This window comes from Alternaria arborescens (assembly GCF_004154835.1).
Source record: "Alternaria arborescens strain FERA 675 chromosome Unknown contig_13, whole genome shotgun sequence".
Classification (NCBI taxonomy): Eukaryota; Fungi; Ascomycota; class Dothideomycetes; order Pleosporales; family Pleosporaceae; genus Alternaria; species Alternaria arborescens.
The window spans coordinates 618166-635440 of NW_021167868.1; the positions used below are offsets into that span (position 1 = coordinate 618166).

The 17275-nt window shown below is 51.0% G+C and overlaps 8 protein-coding genes across 8 annotated transcripts; 4 read left to right on the top strand and 4 right to left on the bottom strand.

Annotated features, from left to right (window-relative positions):
• Positions 1-307: 307 nt before the first annotated feature.
• On the top strand, positions 308-472 carry AA0111_g6344 (hypothetical protein; the record flags this gene model as incomplete). The annotated part of the gene is made up of 1 exon (XM_028652556.1): positions 308-472. The coding sequence occupies one exon, from the start codon at positions 308-310 to the stop codon at positions 470-472; it is 165 nt and encodes a 54-aa protein (XP_028506134.1).
• A 2362-nt stretch (positions 473-2834) lies between these two features.
• AA0111_g6345 (hypothetical protein) lies at positions 2835-3482 on the top strand (the record flags this gene model as incomplete). The annotated part of the gene is made up of 1 exon (XM_028652557.1): positions 2835-3482. One exon carries the CDS (start codon positions 2835-2837, stop codon positions 3480-3482), a length of 648 nt encoding a protein of 215 aa, XP_028506133.1.
• A 1237-nt stretch (positions 3483-4719) lies between these two features.
• Positions 4720-7414, bottom strand: AA0111_g6346 (hypothetical protein; the record flags this gene model as incomplete). Its single annotated transcript, XM_028652558.1, has 3 exons — positions 4720-6775; positions 6826-7265; positions 7316-7414. The coding sequence occupies 3 exons, from the start codon at positions 7412-7414 to the stop codon at positions 4720-4722; spliced, it is 2595 nt and encodes an 864-aa protein (XP_028506281.1).
• Positions 7415-7944: 530 nt separating this feature from the next.
• AA0111_g6347 (hypothetical protein) lies at positions 7945-9290 on the top strand (the record flags this gene model as incomplete). The annotated part of the gene is made up of 2 exons (XM_028652559.1): positions 7945-8278; positions 8326-9290. The coding sequence occupies 2 exons, from the start codon at positions 7945-7947 to the stop codon at positions 9288-9290; spliced, it is 1299 nt and encodes a 432-aa protein (XP_028506132.1).
• A 134-nt stretch (positions 9291-9424) lies between these two features.
• On the bottom strand, positions 9425-10462 carry AA0111_g6348 (hypothetical protein; the record flags this gene model as incomplete). The annotated part of the gene is made up of 1 exon (XM_028652560.1): positions 9425-10462. One exon carries the CDS (start codon positions 10460-10462, stop codon positions 9425-9427), a length of 1038 nt encoding a protein of 345 aa, XP_028506127.1.
• Positions 10463-11135: 673 nt separating this feature from the next.
• Positions 11136-11486, bottom strand: AA0111_g6349 (hypothetical protein; the record flags this gene model as incomplete). The annotated part of the gene is made up of 1 exon (XM_028652561.1): positions 11136-11486. One exon carries the CDS (start codon positions 11484-11486, stop codon positions 11136-11138), a length of 351 nt encoding a protein of 116 aa, XP_028506126.1.
• Positions 11487-11872: 386 nt separating this feature from the next.
• AA0111_g6350 (Pre-mRNA-splicing factor) lies at positions 11873-14272 on the top strand (the record flags this gene model as incomplete). Its single annotated transcript, XM_028652563.1, has 2 exons — positions 11873-12136; positions 12191-14272. The coding sequence occupies 2 exons, from the start codon at positions 11873-11875 to the stop codon at positions 14270-14272; spliced, it is 2346 nt and encodes a 781-aa protein (XP_028505971.1).
• A 665-nt stretch (positions 14273-14937) lies between these two features.
• Positions 14938-15318, bottom strand: AA0111_g6351 (hypothetical protein; the record flags this gene model as incomplete). The annotated part of the gene is made up of 1 exon (XM_028652564.1): positions 14938-15318. The coding sequence occupies one exon, from the start codon at positions 15316-15318 to the stop codon at positions 14938-14940; it is 381 nt and encodes a 126-aa protein (XP_028506003.1).
• Positions 15319-17275: the final 1957 nt, after the last annotated feature.

Consider the following 17275-nt stretch of genomic DNA (forward strand, 5'->3'; position numbering starts at 1 on the left):
CATAGTGTCACTTGCGATAGTAGAATATTATTGCTTTCACGCACTGAACCATAAGAGTGACATGCTGTGAGTTTGTTTGAACATGCAGGAGATGAGGTATAAAGGTAGACACACGAAAGTTATCAAGCACATACGAGAAGTAGTCCAGGATACCTCTGGGAAGAACATCCGTTCAGAGCACTGCAACCCAAATAGACAACCGAACCCGCCACTGAGCATGTCAAAACTCTTATACAGCACGAGTTAAGGATCGAGGATCCGGAGCTATGCATTGTCAAATACCTAGCACAAAGCGCCTTTCAAGTCCATGAGTGAGGTCGCGACTATCGAGTACATTCGCCATCACACCGACATTCCAGTACCTGAAGTCATTCGTTACCAGGCTACTGATGCCAACAAGCTCGGATTTGAGGGGATGATGTCACGCGTGCCTGGTCGCAAGCTACGTGATCAATGGAGCAGCACTATCTGACTGAGAAAGGAACTGCTGGTGCGTAAGATAGTTTCCGATCATGCGCAGTTGTTCCAAAAACGATTCAAGCGAATAGGTAGTCTGTACTCTACAGAGAAACTCGGGAGCTGTCCACCTCCGATATACCAGAAGTTACCCTGCTTGGAGCTGAGCATTCAACTCGAATTGCGCGATTCTACCTAGCTAAGATAGTTTCGATGCCACTCTCCTGGGAAAGCACTTTGACTAGGATGTTCCACGAGGTCCGTACAAGCATAGTCGGAACAGGCTTGCCGCACAACTACAATTACAACTTCACGGCCTGAAAGATGAGGAAACTGACGAGGAAGACTATGACTCCAACTGCGAACATCTTTAAGAAGCCAAGCGCCGAGTGTAGCGACTTTTTAATCTCCTTCCAAGGGTTTTCCCCACCGGAGAAGCCGAGATCTACGCACTTCATCATAACGACCTTGACACGAACAGGATTCTGGTGGACAAAAACGGCGACTTGACTGGTGTTTGGAACACAACATTGAGCGTCATTTGCTACCTACCTGAGTAGTGTGGACGGTTTCCCATCTGCAAACAAGACGACGGTACCGAGGATTTAGAAGAGTACGAAAAGACACAGCTCTGGCAGTTCTTCCTGACAGAGATGCGACGTGCTTGTCCTAAATGGATCAAGTTCCACAGTTTCAATGAAGTGAAAGTTGACTTTGGATTAGTCGTACAGTAGTTTGATCGTTGTCTCTGCAGTGAACGAATTGATCGATGGATACCTAGGTAGAGAACGTGGAAAGATAACAGAAATTCACCCATCCTACAAGAGATCGTTCGCAACAGATAAGCTGCAATTGACAACTATAGTGGTGAGGGGCCTTTAGAGTACTGATTTCATGAAGTATCGACATGCCCGATGTTTACGATAAGACTGGTAGATCAAGCCTTTAAGAATACGTGAGTTGGCTTGATGCCGTCCCATTCTCTTTCGGGGTGGTCCTCATGCGTGACGGCAACGAAGTCAGCCTTGGGTCAATCCAAGTTTTCCACATACTTTTCATGAACAGTCTGGTGCAGAAGAACAGGCGAGATTTGGCCGTAAAGGCGTGACATCTAGAAGTGATCCCAAAATAGCACATAGAACCTAAGCGAGACGCTAGTTGGGGGCCAACATCGTCCCGCTGTTAGGCCAGCAGTGGCCAGCCGTCCTCAACACCACCCTCGTTGGTTGGTGGTGAGCTTTCACTCACCAGCCAACACAGGCATAAGATTAGGATCTTGCTCCACTACGCCGCATGGTCGCCGCAGAGGCGCCGCAATACTTTATGATGGCGTCCAGTAACCAGCACCTGCCACCCGATATCTTTACAACAACGCACCGCAGCGGAAGCTAGCACTTCGCATCATGGCTTTCCTTTACCACGACCAGTTCGCCTATTCTCACCCCACAATTTGCCTCAAGTCGCCGTCCAATCCTACTTGAGCTTGGCTCAGGCAGACACGTAGAGAATTGTAAGGCGCTCAGCCTTGTGTCGATTCGTGACTGTAGCTGCTCATTTCTTTTAGCGCAGGTGGCTGTGCTTGCCTAAATCCCGAAACGTTGATCCTACAGCACGATCCTCTGGCACATCACCGTGTCTTTACAGTTTCTCGTGCTAGGCTGGCGATTTCAAGTTGATACTGTGTAGTGGAGGGTTGAGTTGGGGAGCCGTTCGCGAGAGCAGCCACCCAATGTCTGCTTTTCCACGAGCTGAACGCATAGCTTCAGCTGCGTGACGAAAAGGGCACCACTGTCCAGATGTGGCTCACACGCGATAGAGAACTCTTCTCAACTGAAATGGCAACGAATGGGCTCCGATATGAATGCCTGGCACCATCTTCTACTAGCCTGTGCCACCACCGTGTGCTACGTAGCTCTTTCCTACTTCTCCGTTAGACGCGGTAGTCCAAGCTTTGACAATAGTTTTCTACGCTCGCAACTCGTCAGGCGTCTCTTCTTTTGCCAAGCTGACAGGGGCGCAGTGACTCTCTCCAAGTTGTTGGCCTATTTCCCCACAACGTGTTGAGGCTGAGCATCTCTTTCCACTTACGAGCTGCATATTGGACGCCCTCTCACCGATCCAGCGCCATGGATGCAGGTTCAGAACATGTCCATGCGTAGTAGGTTTCATTTTACGCAGACATATGTCTGCCTGGTCCCCGGTATCAGTTCACAGTACAGAAGGGATTCCTTAATCAAGTCCATATCAACACTCTTGTAACGTTAGAGCAACACATTGCTGAGGCGTAGCAACTGTCTTATCCTTGTCACACCGCCACTCAACCTCCCATCACCAGCATTACAAGTACCTGGATAGCTCTTACACCAATATACATCATCATGGCTCCTATACCGGTGGACAACAATCTCGTCGCAGAGACAGACCAGAATCCAAAGCCTGATTCAGGGTATTGGACGAAAGCCAACATCGCCCTCACCGCCGTCTTCGCTCTTATCTTCCTAGCCATCTGCCTTGCATCACTTGTCTTTTGGCTCCACCGAAGAAACGAAAAGAAGAAGCTCGACAACCGCAAATCAGACACAGCAGGCCTCTTGGCGAACGAGGACAAGACAAGCATGTTCAGTCGTGTCCGAGCGAGCAGCGTTACACTATACGTCGACTCGGAAACAGAAGCGCGCAACAAGAGGTCAAGCACAGAGACTATGAACCTCGTACCGCTGCAAGTCACGCCAGCGGAGGAGGTCAGAGACCCGATCGGTGACAACACGGAGAGCTCTGGTACGGGTGTGAGTTCTGTTAGCCGACAAAGCCATGCAACCCTCAGTACTATGGTGCTCAGCCCTATGCCGAGTCCTGTGCTGAGTCCGACATCATCGAGTGGCGATGGGGGCGATTTGGGTGTACGTCCATCGGGACGCGCACGCAGCATAAGCACGGCAAGCCAACGGGCACGATACTACGAGTCGACGCCTACAAATATCGCGATGCCGCCAATTCCGAAGATCGTTCACACATTGTCAGACTAGAGACATGGTTGGTTGTGGGCAAAAGATATCAGGCTATGGGTTTCAGACGAGCTGATGGTTCCACTTTTTTCTTCTTCTTCTTTTTACTTGCATTCCAGTTTCTCACCATCCCGTGATACTTCTTATAAGCATCACTATATACCCCATTCGCGCTCCTGCAATTGTCATACCGTGCAGTCGAGCTTAAAACAACCTTCGCCGCTACTGTTGCGAAAAGCCAATATACTTCAATTAGACAAGTTCGAAGATCCCGCCCCTTTGCCCAGTCCATTGTCCACTTCCGTATCATGCGAGACTTCTAAGCAGCAGTCGATTCGCTGAGTGTGATGGGTCTGGCTTACACTGCTTCCGCCCCCAGACTTTTTTCCCAGCTGCCTGGTATCCGCTGAATGTGTTGGCTCCTCGGCTCACTCGGAGTGAGCACTAGCGATGTGCATCGATCTCCAGCCCCAATAGAAGCTTACGGTCTCAATTATCGAACGAGATGCATTAGATTCAATGACATCACACGCGATGGGCCTATGCTGGGTGTAACATTAAATTGTTGCTGTTAGTTGTGTTCTGGAGCACTAAAGCTCTGGTCGTGAAAGTGGAAAACAGCGAATAATTTCTGCGTTTACAATGAACCATCCTTCTTCCGATTTACATTCCAAGCTGACGCAAATCCAACCATTCTCGATCGCCCTCTCTTCACATGAAGCAAAGGCAGCAGCTATCTTCCAGGTAAGATCCCACTACTCGCTCCACAACCTAAACGCAGAATCGCGGCCCGGTTCACCAAGGATCACTGTGGCACAGAGACCTCTTGCATGGCCCGACCGTGCCGTACGCACGACTACAATCTCGGTTTATGTAGGATCGCCACAAGGGATGTGTTGACTATAACGAGAATGTATGACATGAAGCAAGAAGAGGATGCGCAGCCACATATTAGATCACAGTGGCGAAGAAGATCGGGAAGCTGAGATGCGTGTATGTAACAAACGAATGAACATGGAGCCTCTGTAATATTGAGGGTCACAGAAGCCAATGTACATGCTACCGTCCTCATCCTGTCGCTAACAATGCCATGCGAAACAATGCGTAAACTCGCTCAAAAGTTTATCAGACAAATGCTCCTTATATCAAGATCACTCAAAGCGACGTCTGTACGCAGTGGTGAAACTCCGATCTCAGTACCTGAACGCCTGTCGCTCTGACCCGTCATCAGCCGTAAGAGATACCAAACATGCAACTACTATTTATTCCCAGCATTAACAACCTCCTCACTCAGTTCCCACTCCGGATCCCAATGGACATACTGCGCCATCGCTACAGAAAGCAGCCACTCCGTCTTGACGATACGGGGAACCATGTTCTCCCTCTTAGCCAATTCACGGAACTTGGTCCAGTTGGTAAACTCCTTCTTATCTGCGTCGGAAATAAGATATAGTACGTCTCCTTCATCTTCGACTTGGTTCTGGCTAACTTCATCGGAGGCGTTTAGTTTGCGCTTTGATGCGGATACCGTAGTAGGGCGACCCTTCCATAGCACACACTTGCCGCCATTGACTTCCACAATGTCTTTGTATGTTTCGAAGCCGCCGCCAACCTTCTCTGTACAGAATATGGTCCAGTCCTTGAGTAGGCGGTGTTTATTCTGCTTGGCTCGCTCGAGTGCTTCGGATAGTCGGAAGTTGTTGGCCTCTTCAAAGTCTCTAGCTTGGAGGAGGTGTTTCTCTGCCGGTGGAAGCTTGTTGTTCTTGAGGGCGAAGTCGAGGTAAGTGGTTGACACGAGGGTAGGCGCGCAGGCTAGTGCTGCGATGAACTTCTTCGTCCGAACGGGTTGTGGCGCGCAAACCATATCCACCTTCTTGAAGTCATCTGTGATGAAGAGGCCGAGCTCTCGAAGGCGCGCTTTATCTTTTGATTCCTTTTCAGGATTGTTGGCCCATCGTTCGTCTTTTGAGATAAGCATACGGAACTTGATGGGCGCAAGCTTGTCCTTCTTTGCTCGTTTGTTCTTTGCTGGAACCTCTGTAGCTTCGTCTTCGGTCTCTTCGTCATCGTCGACTTCATCGATAGAACGCTTGCTTGAGACTGAATCACGGCCGCCCTTCGGTTGCTTCGTCCCTTCGTCAACCTGGTCTTCTGTGCGTCTGCGTCCGCCATGTATGACGCCGCCTTTGCGCTTCATCTCCTTCTCGAATTGTGCAATATCTGGTGCGGCATTGTGCAGTTTTGACAATGCGCGGTCTTTTGCTCCTCGACTCCCTGGTGTCTGGTTCTCCTTTCCATCAGTATGTCGCGGTGGCAATGGCGTTTGCGCATTGCTTCCTGACTTCGCACGCTTGGCCTTCTCAGCCACAGGTGGGCTACGGGGTGCTGGAGGTTCGCTTGCCCTGGGCGCTACACTCGAAGCTGGGACGGCGTTAGTCTGCGGTGCTGCCTTGACGGCTTTGGTTGGTTTTGCTTGTTTTGAGTAGAAGATCTTTTCGGTAGCCTCGCGATCGATCTCAGTCTGTCCCAAGACTTCTCCCAGGTTGGTCCGATCTGGGAAGTACGTATAGCGACTCTCAGTTAGAGGCATCTCTCTGCATTTGGCATAGCTTTCTTCTAGCCACAAGTGATTGACAATATTCACGCCCCACTCTGTCGCAGCCTCGCACTTTTCGCTGTTCTTGTGCGCAGCGACAAGATGTGTGTTGTCCTGCTTGAATGTCTTGGTGAACTCAGCACCTGTAGCTTTGATCAAATTCTCCAGGTACACCCGCGCTTCACCAGTGTAACTTGATATGCTGATCTTGTAGTTCTCGAATCCGGGTATGCCTTGTCGTGGCCGTGGGTAATGCATCATACGCTGCATAGGATTCGTCCAGATTCCGTGCGTAATAAGATAATACAACCAGCCCAGATTGCCCACGTCTTTCTGTGCTTGTGAAGCCTTGATATAGTCGGAGCCTTCTCGGTAGTTGCAAACATACATGTCTGCTTCATCGATCTTTGAGGTCACACTGCCGCCTCCAGCCTTGATCATGCCGGTGATGATACCCTTGAGTCGGCTGCTTATGTTCAAATCGTCGCCGAGCTTTACATTCTTTCCGTCAAAAGCCTTGATTGCACGGGGTGCTTCTAGGTGAGCAGGTGGTGGCACGGGGTCGTGGTGAGGATCTGGTGTGGTTGCATCTCGAATCTGCTGGCTCACTCGTGTTGGAGGAATCGAGCCTGGTTCCGCATCGGCGAGAATCTCGGGGTTGGGGAGCGTGTAGGGTCGCTCTGATATACGGCGGCCAACTCTGAGGCAGTCATCGAACCTGCGAGTGTTAGATGGAGTCAAGTACCACGCGCTCGACCCCGAACTTACCAGTGTGGTAGCACAATGGACAGCTGCAGCCGCTTACTGATGGCGAGCTGGCATCGCGGCTCACTCACGTCGAGTGCAATGAGATGTGTCACAAACTTGGAGAGGCTTGGTGCGATTTGCCCACCCAGTGCCAGTACACCGCCCTCAATCGCTTCCTTGTCTCCGCTCGGTATGTCCCCGCAACATATGACCACATCGTTCATGATGAATGCAGGATCGGGACTGTATGTTCGCGGGTTCTTGGCTTTGTTGGACTGGAGCGACGCGCCTATCCATGTTGGCTTGACGACATGTATCATGAGATCGAGGGCGCGGTAGTAGTCGGGGAAGTCGGCTGTCTCGGAGACAATGTAGCTGATTTCCTCTAGGTTCTCTATACGGCCTTTGGGTGCGCTGAAGGGTACGACGGTTCCGTGAGCAGATTTGATATCGTCTTCGATCTGTTTGACTCGTTAGTACCACTTCTCGATTGACCAAACGCGTCGCGTACCTGGCGCATTCGTTCTTCTGAGAGACCATTGGGAATGAGGGTGAAGGTGAGCTCCTCGAACAGACCCTGTGAGCCCTCTAGCATGGTAGTGTCTTCCATGGTCGCGGTCGGGGATGTTGTGCTGTATGGTGTAGAGATTTGGTGGCCGCCAACACTGATCTCGAAGGCGCGATGCGACGTGGGTCAACGCGAACTTTGGAAGGCACGAACGCGTCAAAGTCCACGTGACACCCCACCAAAATACTCCGACGCTGATTTCGTCATAACGTCGCAGCTCAGGCCCGACTACTCTCTTTCTGATGTACGATATTTGCCATGAGAGACGCGTAACTTGGCCTCGCTACACAAAGCATATCTAAAGCGCATCCGTACCGCAGTCGTTTGTCTGTATGTGGAGGTTGTGGGGAGAAGAGAAGCCGTGGTGGACCTCGGCATTCTTCCCCAGATTACGCCGGCTACTGATCACGACACACCCGTAAGCATAGACATCTCCTTGCTATCTAGGCGTATCATCCTCTTATCTCAACTTTCTGCACACAACAGGTACCGTGACTTAAACGTGCTCGTCACTCGCATTGTCTTCTCGACTCTACACGTTTAGCCTGATTGCATCTACGCGCGACAAGAACATGTCTTCGAAGCACTTTCGCATAAAGGAGCATAAAATAGAGGCATCGCACATCCGTGGCTGGCCGCGCTCTACAGCTACGAAGCAGGAAGAAGTCCTTCATCTAGCCGTCAAGCAGTACACACCCCTCAGCAACACCAGCCCCAAACCCGGAGACATTACTATCATCGCAGCGCATGCAAATGGATTTCCAAAAGAACTCTATGAACCACTATGGGATGAGCTCCTAAAGAAGAGCCAGCAACATGGCTTCGGCATCAGAGGTATATGGATAGCCGATGTTGTGCATCAAGGCTGGAGCAGCGTTTTGAACGAAGATAAGTTAGGCAACGACCGTACGTACATCTTTTCAAGTACAAGGTTACACACTGACATTCCATAGCGGCCTGGCTTGACCACAGCAGAGATCTCCTGCACATGGTGAATCTTTTCCGCGATGAAATGCCTCGCCCCATAATCGGTGTTGGCCATAGCATGGGTGGTTGCCAACTTGCCAATCTCGCCCTCTTGCATCCCCGTCTCTTCGAAACCCTGATCCTCGTCGACCCTGTCATCCAAGGCCAGGTTTCACTGAACGGCAATGTTGGGCCAGCTGCTGCATCATCAAGACGACGTGAGCTCTGGCCATCACGAGAAGAAGCCGCGAAGAGTTTCAGCAAGAGCAAGTTTTACCAGGCGTGGGACCCGCGGGTGTTAGACCTATGGGTGCAGTATGGATTAAGAGATGTACCAACAAAATTGTTCCCTGATGCAAAGAAGCCCGAGGTCACCCTGACCACTACGAAGCATCAGGAGGTCATGACATTCCTGCGACCGAACTTGGCTGCCAGACCTGGGGATAAAGAGCCTTCCTCTGCAGAGTTCACATTGACCAATTCGAAGCTTAACAGGAGGACGCATGCAGACATGACACCCACCGCCAACCTTCAGTCACCGTTTTACCGAGGCGAATCCACCATTGTCTTCAACCAACTACCCTCAATCCGGCCATCGGTATTCTACATCTTTGGCGAACTTTCATTCCTGACTGACGACAAAGCCATTGAGGATAAGATGCGCTTGACCGGCTCTGGTGTAAATGGTAGCGGCGGACGCGCAGAAGGACGGGTAGTAAATGTCATGGTGAAAGGTGCAGGGCATCTGATACCCATGGAGAAAGTAGAAGAGAGTGCGGATCATATCAGCAAGTGGGTCAGTCAAGAGATGAAGAGATACTGGGATTGGGAACGCTTAACGGAGGAGGAGTGGGAAGGAAAGCAAGGAGTAGAGAGAACAATGTTGCCTGAGCGCTTTGTGCAAGAGTTGGATAAGTTGTTCAAGCCAAAGGAGAGGAAGTCGAAGCTCTGAAACCCAATCCATCGGAGATACGATAGAGTCCCAGGATACTCTCGGGGGCGTTCCGTTCGAACTATAGACACATTGATATCATAATTGAATACCGACTGCATGCCACTAATGTACTTGCCTTAGCCCCTATGTCTTCAGTCCTTCTTGGTCTCTCCCCTCTCTGGATAGTATCCTCCTGCAAATTCCAGACTCGCGCCCTCCCATTTCTCTGTCTTGACCTCCTTCCACGCACTCCACGGCCACCACCCTTCCTTCTCCCAAATCTTCGCTTCGATCGTCGCAATAAAACTTTCCTTGCAGAAGTTTGCCCGATGGCCATCTGGAAATGGGCTCGCTAGGCCGAACCAGCCCGGCTCCTTTGGCGCTTGGGCTTTGAGCTCCAGTTTGTGAAAGTAGTTCGATACAGATATAGAGAAAGAGCGTGTATCCCAGTCGTTTGTGGCGCTCATGAAGGGGCTAACAAGGTTCAGGTAAGACACCGAGAAGGGTGGTACGAAATCGAGGTTGAGAGATGGGGATCGATAACCAAGCATATACGCAGTATTGTACATGATCTTGCCGCCAGCCAGACAAATACCGCGTTTCTGATCGTTGTCCCAGGCTTGCACCCACATATGTGCATCGGGAAAACTGTTGGCCCAGTTCTTCTCTTGATGGATCGTAGCGCGGTTTTTCCTATCTTGAGTCGGGAAATCCTCGCCAAGAGCGGGTATATCGAGGGTGAATGTAGCCGGAGAGCAAAGAGAATGTACGTGCCAATGTAACGGAAATGGGAGGTTGATCATCCATCCTTCTGGCGTGCTCTTGTCCTCTCTCCACGCGGTGTACTCCTCACATTGCGCTTCAAGCTTCCAACTCCCGTCCTCGCCCTCCAGCTTGTAGCTTGTGCGTCCGTCACCCTCGGTCCTCATGAATCCTATGCCTGGTACCCGGACCTCGAACGCTTTGCTCTTCTCGTCAGTTGTCACGCGCTCAATGTTATCAACAAAATGTTCGCGCTGGAATATTGGGTGACCAGAGGAAGGGTAGTAGGTAAATGAAATCATGTGCGGGCGTGAGGACGCATCAGGCACGGAGCATATGATAAGAGCAATATGCGCGCCAGATGCGAGGTCGAATTTGGAGTAGTAGCCTTCGAATTGCGATGATTGGTGAGGGGCATAGTGCTCCATGGTTGTTTGCTGGTACGAGAAACAGAAAGATCTTACTAATGCTGTGTTGTTGTGGGGGTTTGATGTTGGACGTGAGTCGCGATGTTGTTAGGTTGGTAACTCATGACGTAGGCAAATATTCGATTTGGCGACTTTGGATCTACCGCGTGGTACCAAACAGTTCATGTTGCGTAATGACGTTCAAAGGACCAAAAATTAAATGCTATTATGTAGCATATTGCCGTACAGGATGCCCCATATGTCAGCAATCAGACCCAGCGCCATTCGACTACGATGGTTGTGCAACCTCTCCCATCAGCGGAGGATGGCCACAATGCTACTATAGATTTGTTTCCAAGCGAACTAATTACTGACTTGCTTCACTGAATATAATTACAGATTGCAGCTGGTTCTAGGGCTTCAGGGGCCTATACAATAGTCGCCTGGACCATGTATGGTCTCAGTCGTCGTACTACTTGCATGAGGTTTCCTGTCTGGGCTTCATGTACTGCACAAGCAGAATGGTGGTTTCAAGCACGTCCACCGAACCTCTTGACCTGAGACGCGCATCGCAAATTTCATGGCTGCTGTATCTTTGAGTGTTAGTCTATACGAGGCTAAGGCACACTACGAAAAATATATACCTCGTGAACGCTTGCACCGTATTCAGCAAAGACTTCAGAAAAATACTGAATCATATGTATCTGAACATGTTGTTCTTCACGCTTCTCTTCATGGACGCTGGCTTCCCATCTTCGTATTCGATGCCAGCTTCTCCTCCCTCACTGTCGTGCCCGGCCAGCTTTGCCATCACTTCCGCGTCGAGCTCAGCTTGCGTTTTCTTTTTAGGCTTTATCTCTTCTGGAGACTTGGCATCGGCCTTTTGAGCATTGTCTTTGACCGGGTTTGGGGTTTGGGGCTTTGCATCTGAGTAGTTTCTGGTGTAGATAACTGGTGGCACTATTTGCCGACTGGTTGCTTTTGAGGGCGGCGTGATGAGGAAACGAATAGGAACTCGCCCTGTGATTTGCCGTAGAGATAACATGATAGAAGAACTCTGGTCAGGAGGGTGTGTAGTGAAATCGTGGCAACAGGAATTCAGGAAGATTGAAACAGTGAATTTACGTCACTGTGACCGCGGTCGCCTCACTCACGTGAAAGCTGAGTGCCTGAACCGTGACTGGGTAGATGAACCATGAGTGCATAACGTCTGACACGAAAGTTTGCTATTCCTGGGCAGTACAAGTTCTCGCGGACACGCGACTTCTCGTCCTGTCGACACGTAAACTTACTTCGCTTTGCTCATTCCGCGCGGTGCTTGACGTTGCCAAGGCGCTAGTGCATGCAGCCCATTTTCAGTTTCGCGACTGAGGATACCATCACTCCACGACACGCGCGCCAACCCACCATAACCCCCGGAAGTCATCCACAATGGTCGTCACATCTTCCTGGTCCAACGTCGAGGACGAGGTGCTGAAGGCTGCCATCAGCAAGTATGGGCTGAATCAGTGGTCGCGATGCGCCTCGCTGCTGTCCAAGAAGAGCGCGAAACAATGCAAATCTCGCTGGACAAACTGGATCGACCCCGCCATCCGGAAGACAGACTGGTCGCGAGAGGAGGATGAAAAGCTTCTGACCATGGCAAAACTGCTCCCTACCCAGTGGAGAACTATTGCGCCCATTGTTGGACGAACGGTATGTAGCCGCAACTGTCCCCTTTATTTGAAATACCCATCTAACGTCACCTAGGCCACCCAATGTCTCGAGCGCTACCAAAAGCTGTTGGACGAACAAGAGTCGAGGGAATCTGGTGATCTTGGACTGGCAGGCCCGGAGGGCGGAGATTCAGCCGCTCCTTCAGCAGAGGATGTACGGCGCCTTCGTCCCGGAGAGGTCGACGCATACGCCGAGAGCCGTCCCGCAAGACCCGATGCGGTTGACATCGATGAGGAAGACAAGGAGATGTTGTCAGAGGCGCGTGCGCGTTTGGCAAACGTCAGTGGTAAGAAGGCCAAGCGGAAGGCTCGCGAGCGGCAACTGGAGGAATCAAGAAGGCTTGCCCTGCTTCAGAAGCGACGAGAACTGAAAGCGGCTGGTATCAACATCAAGATCACTCCGAAGAAAGGCAATCACATCGACTACAACGCCGACGTACCGCTCGAGAAGGAAGTTCCCGCTGGTTTCTTCGATACTACCGAGGAAATTGACCGCAACGAACAACAACGAGAGGCCTTCGATCCGCGAAAGCAACAACTTGCAAACAAGAGAAAGATGGAGTCACAGGAAGACGGGGGAGGTGACAGGAAGAAGAAGAAAGACGAGAAGTCAGGAGGTCTTGCTGCATCGTATGCGAAGGCCGCACAGGCACAGAGAATACGGGAAGCAGAGCAGAGCAGCAAGCGCCGCGCTCTTGTGCTTCCAACTCCACAGGTCGGAGAAGCTGAGCTGGAAGATATCGTCAAGATGGGAACGACGGGACAACGCGCAATCTCTGCAGGCAGTAGCGATAACATGGCGACTCAGGGTCTGATTGGAAACTATTCGAATGTGATTGGCAACACTCCCATTCGTACACCCATGGCACCCAAGGAGGAGGACTACGTCGCGAACGAAGTACGAAACGCTCGAATGCGAACAGAAACGCAATCCGCTCTACTAGGTGGCGATAACCCGGATCTCGTTGACGATGAAGCGCCTGCTTCGTTATCCGGACCTGCTTCGCGACACCAGATTGTGACGCCAAATCCCATGGCAACACCATTCAGACAAGCCAATGGCGCAGTCGGAGATACACCTATGCGACAGATACCAGGAGCGACGCCCATGCGGACTCCTCGTGACACCCTACGCCTGAATGGCGAAGAGAGTGGCATGCAACTGGTTGGACAGACACCTCGCGACATCAAACTAAGGGAGCAGGCAAAGCGTCAAGATCTTAAGAGCAGACTCGCTGCATTGCCGAAGCCAAAAGAAGAAAGCTGGGAGTTTGAACTTCCTGAAGAGCAAACAGATCAAATGGAAGTTGAAGTCAGCGAAGAAGACGCTGCTGAACGGGACCGAAAAGCTCGGGAGGCGCGCGAAGCCCAAGAAGCTGCAGAGTTCGGCAGGCAGACGCAAGTCGTGCAGAAGTTCCTCCCAAGGCCATCAGTAGTCGACATCGACGTGCTAATGAAGCGCGCGCTGGACCTCTCTGACCCCGTCGAACGCGAAATCGAGATCGAAATGGCCAAGCTCATTGCCAACGACGTCCAGAAGTTTGGAGATGGGCGGGTTACCGGTACAGCACAACGAGTTGAATCCATGACGGACGATGCTTTACGGAATGCTAAGATGGAGCTTGCTCTTGAGCTTGCGATGACCACCGACAAAGACAAGAAGGCCTTCCACGCAGACCTCAATACATCGTGGACCACGCTTCACGGTTCGAAAATTCTGCCCGGTATTGCGGGCTACGAGGAAGACGAAATCGACGAGCACCAACTTCTTGTCGAAGCTTTTGACAATGCGCAAGAGTCCATCATCGAAGCAGCAGAACGTGCGAACAAGATCGAGAAGCGCCTAACTACACACCACGCAGGATATGTCAAACGGTCAAATCTATTACGTGAGAAGATCAGTGGCGCATTTTCAGCACTTGAGAGAGCTAGAGATGATTTGAACACAGCGAGGACGGCACAATACAGTGAGCAAACTGCGATTGCACGTAGATTGGAGAGCTTGCGCAACGAAGTTCAGTTCGTTACCAAGAGGGAGAGGGAGGCACAAGAGCTGTACAGGAAGAGGAAGGAAGAGCTCGATAACTTGCAGCAGCCTGTCAATGGTGTATATTAAGCGGTTTCGTGGGCATATGTTTTGTTCAAGCCCTTGTTTTGATATTATTGGATGAAGGGTGGAAGGTCGCTGACCGTATGCATTGGCGTGGCGTTTGAAATTGCACGGCAGGTACATTTGAGACTGCTTTTTGAAATACCAATGTCATTACTATGATCTACCTCAACACATACCGTACTCATGACATGTACAAGCTGCGACGCCTATCGACGGGTCTATCATGCTCACGATTGCCGTCTCATGCGTGACGTCAAATAGACCCGAGATCGAACATGCATATTGCTCTTCAGCCAACGCCGAAGGTCGAAGTGTTTAGTGTCAGGGCATTACCTTATATCGTATGGGTATCACAAGAACAGAAGCAAGACGCACACGTAACAGAGCAACAAGTCATTGGTAGAAAGTCTGTTCATATTCATAATCTCCATGATACATGATGAAGAACCCAACCAGAGCCCCAGTCCAATCCAGTCCATTGGGGTATAAGAAAGGCACCAATCCAACATCCCCGAAGGCGGGTAAATGTTCAAAGAAACCCAGAATTGACGCCACTGTCCCCGTTGCCGTGATAGACCCAATCTAAACGAATTGAAGAGCAAGAATCCAAATGGTTAACGCGCCCATTAAACTTTCATAAACACATGCGAAACATGACATGGGCCAAACTAGCACTTGCCGTCAAGAACCTCAAAGATGCCGACGACGTGGACTTCGCTTGTGCCGCGGCCCATGCTAGGTCGTGGCTCGAGGACATCGAGTTCTTGCTCAAACAGGTGCTTCTCCTCTTCCATCTCGAACTCGTACATGCTGGGCTTGCGACGGACGGCGAGCAGTTGCCTGATGGATGAGCCTGAGGAGCGGTGGCTGTGTGGCGAAGAGTTGCGGGTCAGAGGCGTAGTGCTTGAGGAAGTAATGGATGATGGCGAGGCGGAGCGCATTGAGTTGCGGTTTGGGCTAAATGCAGTCTTAAGCCGACGGAGGGATCCGGATGTGCTTCGGAGGGGAGTGAAGGATTGGAAGCGGTTGGTGCGGCTTGGAGAAGGCATTTTGGCTGTTGGGTTGGTCCTTCGGAGTGGTAGCGATGGAAAGTAGATTGGTGATTAGTCGGATGTTGTGATGGTAGTATTTGCTTCTTGGTCCGGCAGTCGATATAATGTAACTTCCCGTTGGTTGAGTAGGTGAAGTTTGTGGGGTCCGACAAGGCAGGTTGGTGTAGAAAGGACCAGCTGTCCTTGGGAAGAGTAATGTAAGGAATGTAGTTGGGATTGGGGGGTACGTCAACGAATGTTGGCTCTGAGGGTCGGCTTGCGAATCAGAGGGGATGACGTGTAATGCAGCGGGTGTGCGTGGAGGCGAGAGCTCAACAAAAGTCTCGTGATGTAGACCAGCTTCGAGTAAATTGCGGCAGTGTCGAAGGGAGATCAACTCTGTTCAAAGGTATATATGGATAGATGGGGCAAAGAACAGAAGCGCGCACAGATACACGAAAGCGAAGGTATGTAAAGGGATGAAGAAGGAAGTTCACAAAGGTATTCCTGTTGGAAAAACAGCGGACTCGCGGATCCTTAAGCTGCGTGTCGCATGTGCTCTGTGCCAGTGCGTGTTACGTCCCAGAGCTAAAACCTTGGACAGACGGAGCAGCGGCATCCCTGTCAGGAACGCGTGAATTGAGGGGTAAGAGCCTCGTTTGATCACCGGTCTAGAAACAAGCGAGCGGGAGACATGCTGTGCCCATTGATTGTGCCGCGGAATGATTGCATGGCTTCATTTCTCAGGAGCCTGCAATCGATAAGAGATTGCATGGCCATGTGTAGAGACAGGATCATCCTCACTTGTCGTGGAGAATCGTTGATGGCCGACTTGTTGGTGGCTTCACAAGAAATTGTGAGGGTTGCCGTAGCTATTCTTACGTCGGCGATTAGCTAGTCTATGTTTTTGTTGACGTTGTTGTTGTTGCTTTTCTGCGCGACGCGTTCTGCAGGTGTCCGCGTGCTGTCATCCACACCGGCATTCTGCATCATCGTCAGGGAGGTCCGCCATCACGTCCAAGCCATAAACTTGTTGAGTAGGCACGATGATCGGAGAGGTTTCCGCTCGCCATCGACCTGGAGCCGGTCAAGCCGTTCCTAGTTCGGCCAGTTCAGACGCAACCACCCTGGCCGTTGTTTCCTGCGTGCATCCCACCAGCCATAAGAAGGCATTACCCAGCACATGAAGCTCACAATGTCTCCATGCTTAAACGGCCTGTCTCGAGACCTGGTGCTGCGTGTGTGATGCAAGAATCTGCGACAGGCGAGCGTATCCGAAAGTGGAATAGCCTAGTTCGCCGAGCTATCTGACGGCAGACCAGTGTTTCAGACGCAGCGGACGTTCAACAGATGCAGACGCGTTTTTGATGCTCCGGTGTGATGCTACGTAGTGATGTGTCAACGTTGGAACTTGTTGTAGACGTAGCAAAGACTGGTATGCATTGTGCTCACGGCTCTTGATGTGAGGGGGGTCCGGTGGACACCACACTCAAGTGCACCCTTAGCAGAAGCGATGAGCCGATCAACGTTTCAGGTGCGCATGCAGCTTCTATCGACGTGCGGGGCGATCGTATTTACTAGTGCATTATGTTCGCGTGGTCCTTGTTAGGTCTAGAAGAGAGGAAGAAGCTGAAAACTAGCTGTAAATCAGGAACGGGCGACAGCACTTTCCAATCCAAAGTGGCGGAAGATACAATTAGCGTCTGTCACCTGAGCATGTTCATGCAGCATATGCTGTCCGATCATTTTCTGTACCATGGTACGGTTGCTCGTTGGCAAGCGTGCTATGGCAAGATCCTGGGCAGGTTCACGATAAACGTTGAGTAGTGTACCAGACAACCTCATGCGCCACTCTGCGAACTAGTACCAACGACTCTCGTATCCTTCAATCAAAAGTCGACCAAGTGATGAAAACAGCCACCGGCAGGAGAGAAGTAAAGCTTTGTGATAGGGAATATCTAAGGTGATTTGATCA